This window comes from Populus euphratica, unplaced genomic scaffold (genome assembly GCF_000495115.2).
Source record: "Populus euphratica unplaced genomic scaffold, PopEup_1.0 scaffold30.1, whole genome shotgun sequence".
In the NCBI taxonomy this organism is placed as follows: Eukaryota; Viridiplantae; Streptophyta; class Magnoliopsida; order Malpighiales; family Salicaceae; genus Populus; species Populus euphratica.
Window position 1 is genome coordinate 588,645 of NW_011499869.1, and position 5,216 is coordinate 593,860.

The window sequence follows — 5,216 nt, forward strand, 5'->3', positions numbered from 1 at the left end:
TTATTTAAAAAAAATTAATTAAATTTTTTTTTTATAAAACCCGTGGCTTGAGTAATAATATCAAGACAAGTTGACAAAAAGGAAATTGAAGATAATTATAAAGTCAATCTTTGTTCTTTTTTTTAAATAATGTAGGAAGATAAAGTGGTATAAGAAAATAATAAAAAAAAATCCCAGATCATATAATTAAAAAAGAATAGATCAAAGGGCATTAAAAAAAAACTAAATTAAGGTGTTAAATTGAAAAAAAAATAAATAATGAAAGGAAAAGAAACTCGAAAAAATAAGAACTAAACTAGATAAAATAAAATAACATAAACTTTTATTGAATATGAAAATTAAAAATAACAAAACTTTAACAAACAAGCCAAAGTAAAAAAAAAAATCGAATTGAAAAAATAATATAAACAAATTGTAATTTAAAAACCAAATAAACATTTTAAAACTTTCTCAACAGGATAAAAGGATGAAAATAAACAATAAAAAAATATACAGACTATAAATGAAAAGTAGAAAAGAAAGGAAACAGGTTTTTGACTTTCTCTAGAATATAGAAAAGCAAGTAAGGAAAAAAAATTATCAATGATAAACTATTCATCAATCATCATCGCATGCCACGTATAAAGAAAAAGAATGAGGTAATCCTTCTAATAACACGGTGAAGTATATCTAAACACCAAGAGACGCTATATGTCCCATCTAAAAGATGTGGGCTTTTCTCGTGTGTAGATACATTAGGAAAACATGTCTATAACTTTTTATTAAAAATACTTACTAAGTAAAAAATATCTAAAATACCTTTTATAAATCTTGAAATCAACAAAAATCCCAGTGTAAAGATGAAATTTTCTCTAAATTTGTGTCTTTTTTATTTTTTATATTCTATGGGTAAAATATTATTTGACTATTCTGAAAAATAAAAAAGACCAAAACATTCATTGTAAAACAAAAAAAAATATTAGAAGGGTAAATAAATCACTTTATTATTTTTTTTAAAAGTAAAATAATATGAAAATACTCTTCAATAGTTATTTAGAGACCAACAAGCTATTAAAAAAGGATCAAGTTACCCTTCAAGCCCAGGCAATCAATTTTTTCTTCGAAAGGACAAAAATATAATTTAATTATTATAACATATAATATTTTCATGTGTGTGTGCATAGTGAAATCCACAATATCTTGGCAAGACCCTTTATTGTTTCTATCAATATACTCTATAGCAATATTATAAATTAAAGTATTGTATACACCAATATTGTATATTAATATATCTTAATGTATTATTTTCCATATAAATACATTATTAATTTATTATTCTATGATGATACTATATTTTAAAATACCATGTATATGGAGATAATAAAACATTGTATCACTTTAATTTCTTAAACTTTTTCATGGGAAAAGTGTTTTTCAATAATTGAACTGGAAAACACGTTTTTCTATCTAAAATTTATTTTTATTTTTTATTAAAAAATAAAATTTATGAACATGTTTTTCTATTTAAAACTTATTTTTATTTTTTATTAAAAAATGAAATTTATTAATAAATTTTCCACAATGTTATAAAGCATGAAAAAATCATGAAAGTATTTTATATAAAAATTTTTTTTAGTAAAAGTTTAACTAAATCATATATTAATTATGATAAATTAAATTTATTTGCTTAATTTTTTAATAGTTTATTTAATACTATCAAACAAACCAAGTTTGAACTGAACTAGATTAATTGTTTTTTTTTAAAGAAAATGTCTTTTAATATTTGACAACTACGGGGTAAAATAAATTACGATAAACATACGGAAGCTCCTATTCTGGATCTCGACCAGGCCAGGAGACAACCTTTTACACGCTTTACCATAAAAATATACACATCACAAGTGACGAAGGAAGCAGGGATTTCTACTGTTGACCAAAGGACACAGTAGAGCCGTTGGATTTCAGTTTACTGGGACACGCGTCAAGCAGGTGCAAGGGTATTTCTTGCAATTAAAGCAAAATAAATTAGTCCACAAAGGGTAAAAAAAAACAAAAAACAAAAGAGCCGAAAATTTGAAATCGAAAATTTGGAGAGTTTTTCCCACCCAAAAGAGACCGCCTCTTTAGGTTTTTGCACATTCAAATTCCCACTTTCTTTATTGAATCTGTTCATTATAATCCTCAACAACATACGCCAGCCTCTCATTTTCATCCCATCTCCACGGCTCCCACTCCTCTCAAGATTCAAATCTCCTCAGGTCTCTCGGTCTCCCTCTCATTCTGGTTTCCATTTTTTTTGTTTTAACTTTTCGAACTGGATATCTTGGCCTTTCATATTTTCTTTCTTTTACTGTTCTTTGCTTAAATTATTTTCTACTCTGTTAAGATTTAAGAGTTTTCTAAGTGGGTTTTGCCTGGATCGTATTTCACGTCTCAGTTCTCTCGTCTTTCCAAGAATTTTAGGACAGATCTCTTTCTTTCTCTCCCACAATTAGAAGTATCAGTCAGTTGTTTTCATCATATGGGGGGGCTTTCCTTTCTTTTTGGTCTAATTGTATATATAATCTCAAACTACATTTTGATGACAGTGTTTTAGGGAAGCATATTCTTTTTGTTTTGTTTAATTGTTATTAATTTGAGAACTTGAATTTTTGAAAAGAAAAGGTGGAAGATGGCTGGAAAAGGAGGAAAGGGGCTTCTGGCAACGAAAACAACTGCAGCAGCTAACAAGGACAAAGACAAGGACAAGAAGAGGCCGGTCTCTAGGTCTTCTCGTGCTGGCATTCAGGTAACACAGTCCCAATAAATTAAGACTTACGTGTTCGTTCATTATTGTTGATTTGAATGAGGTTGGCCTTAATTTGAAGATTATCTCTTAATAATTTATATTACGCATCCCACAATTACTTTTTAGGATGATATAGCTAACTGTAGTTGTCATATTGCTTGCAAAAAGTGCCCGTATTTTGAGGATGTGAGTCTTCTCGTGATTAAATAGAATCCCCATTCGATGCATGTAAATTACTTGCACACACAATAAATTTTGTAGCTGTTGTTATAGTTATTTTGGTGGAGATTGAAGGTTATACTATGTGTTGTAGCCAGTAGCATTTGCGGCGGCTGATGCTAGGCAAAGGAAATTGAACAAAGTGGTTGGGCGGGAAGAGAGTGCCCTGTACAAACATTAACAATACAGTATGTTTGGTATGCGTAGTTATGTTTTACATAAATTGATTTTGGTTTGAAAATCAAACCAAACCGAACAAACCCTTTAGTGAGTGGGGGGGTATTCACAGCTAGATCAAAGATCCTTAAGCTTGCCATTTGTGTTGATTTCGGTTTTAGTGTTTCAGTTGAGCTTATCAGAAGAATAGCAGTGTCTATCTTGTTTTAAAACTAGGGTTGCTGTAGAGTTTTTCATATGGTCATTCCTTGGGTTTATAGAATAAAACATGGGTTACGGTAGGGCATGCGTTCTGTTTAAGAAGTTTCTTTCTTTCATGGTGGCATTGTTCCATACTCTTATGATTTATTGATGGTTGGGTTTATCTGACATGACCTTTTTATGTCAATGATGACTGAGTATAGTTCCCTGTTGGTCGTATCCACCGGCATCTGAAGCAAAGGATCTCTGCCCATGGGCGAGTTGGGGCCACTGCTGCTGTCTACTTAGCTTCAATCCTTGAATACCTGACAGCAGAGGTTCTTGAGCTTGCTGGCAATGCTAGCAAGGATTTGAAAGTGAAGAGAATTACTCCAAGGCATCTGCAGCTGGCCATCAGAGGAGATGAGGAGCTGGATACCCTCATCAAGGGAACCATCGCTGGTGGTGGTGTGATCCCTCACATTCACAAGTCTCTCATCAACAAAACCACCAAAGAGTGAAGTTGTTGGCACCTGATCTCAAGTTGCTTTCAGCTGGAAGATTATGTGTTTAATTTGGTGACTGTGTCTTGGTTTAGGTTAAGATAGATTTGTTTGGTATTAATGTTATGTTTATGTGTGGGTAGGGGCATCTTAGTTAAGTACATATCGTTTGGCTTCTAGGTTTGTCCTCTAGAACTAGTGCCTTTGTTTAGAATAGGAATGCTGTTTTTTGGATCCGCAACTTAAATTTCTTAGCATCCTCTTGACTTACTTCCATGCTTCTGTGCCACTTAATGCGGTGTTTCCCAGAAAAACGAAAAAAATCCCGTGATTTAAAACTATGCTATTACAACTGAAAGGTCGTCGGGCGAGTTGCCTCTTAACTTCTCGTAAGCAGAAGAAGCATGCTGTTTTTAGTTCAAGGACGAGTATAACCAGAAGCTCATGTCCTCAAAATACGGGCACTTTTTGCAAGATGAAGTGCATGAAGGATATATAATTAATTAACTAACTTTACTTCTCCGGTAAAGCAATTGTTAGGTACTATGAAGGATAAATTAATTAATATAACATCTTAATATTTTTTTATTATTATATTTTTTTGTATTGTTTAGATTACCGCTTAAACAAATATCTTGAAACTTGAAATTTTTTTACCCTTATATTTTTTTTACATCAAAAAATAAATTTGCTCAATCCGCAGCGAAGCTTGAATAACAAATCTAGTCTTTTATTAATAATCAAATAAAAGAATGCATAAATAAGCATTTCATATTTAACCAACACAAATTCTTTCATTGTTCTTGTTCTTGTTCTGTCTTGTCCCTGAATACTATGTGGTGGTATCCTTTTGTTTTGTTTTGATATAGAATCCAGACATCTTCTTAAGCCCACCCTTATTGAGGTGACTCGCTACGGGATGAGACAAGTTCTAATTGTTGTTTGTTTTAGTTCTTGTAATTGAGGTTATGGTTGGGTAAAATCTAATTATGTATAAAATTTAATTATAAAAACTAATTTTTTTAAGCTTTTTTGGTGAGTTACACACCCAAACCTCAACTTCACCTCTAAAACAAACACTCAGACGTGCTTTGGCCCAGGCTTGGTGTAATATTTGACGTCTTCTTAACATGAAGACATAAACCGAACAAAAAGATACCCGGCGGCTTACATTTCCTTCTGAAATTAATGTTATAAAAAAACCATATTAATTTATCTCAAATATACAACAATTTATTTTTTAATTTTTTAGATGATTTTAATGTATTGACATTAGGAATTAAAAAAATTATTTTTTATATATTTTAAAATAAAAATAATTTTAAAAATCACAGTACAGCACAATACTAAACACATAAAACAAAGTCTAA

General features: G+C 30.8%; 1 protein-coding gene across 2 annotated transcripts; it reads left to right on the forward strand.

Moving 5' to 3' along the window:
• The first annotated feature begins 2,104 nt into the window (after positions 1 to 2,104).
• LOC105126792 (histone H2A variant 1) lies at positions 2,105 to 4,122 on the forward strand. 2 transcript variants are annotated; one of them, XM_011027775.1, is made up of 3 exons: positions 2,105 to 2,237; positions 2,639 to 2,767; positions 3,568 to 4,122. In XM_011027775.1, the coding sequence occupies exons 2-3, from the start codon at positions 2,651 to 2,653 to the stop codon at positions 3,862 to 3,864; spliced, it is 414 nt and encodes a 137-aa protein (XP_011026077.1). In that variant the 5' UTR covers positions 2,105 to 2,237; positions 2,639 to 2,650; the 3' UTR covers positions 3,865 to 4,122. The 2 variants fall into 2 exon arrangements, with proteins under 2 accessions (XP_011026077.1, XP_011026076.1); XM_011027774.1 differs by having other exon boundaries at positions 2,112 to 2,237; positions 2,644 to 2,767.
• The last annotated feature ends 1,094 nt before the right edge of the window (positions 4,123 to 5,216 follow it).

Bases quoted from the DNA above. Each gene is read 5' to 3' on its own strand.
- LOC105126792 (XM_011027775.1), top strand. From the start codon at position 2,651: ATGGCTGGAAAAGGAGGAAAGGGGCTTCTGGCAACGAAAACAACTGCA. The intron at 2,768-3,567 runs GTAACACAGTCC...GACTGAGTATAG, and splicing joins CTTCTCGTGCTGGCATTCAG to TTCCCTGTTGGTCGTATCCA.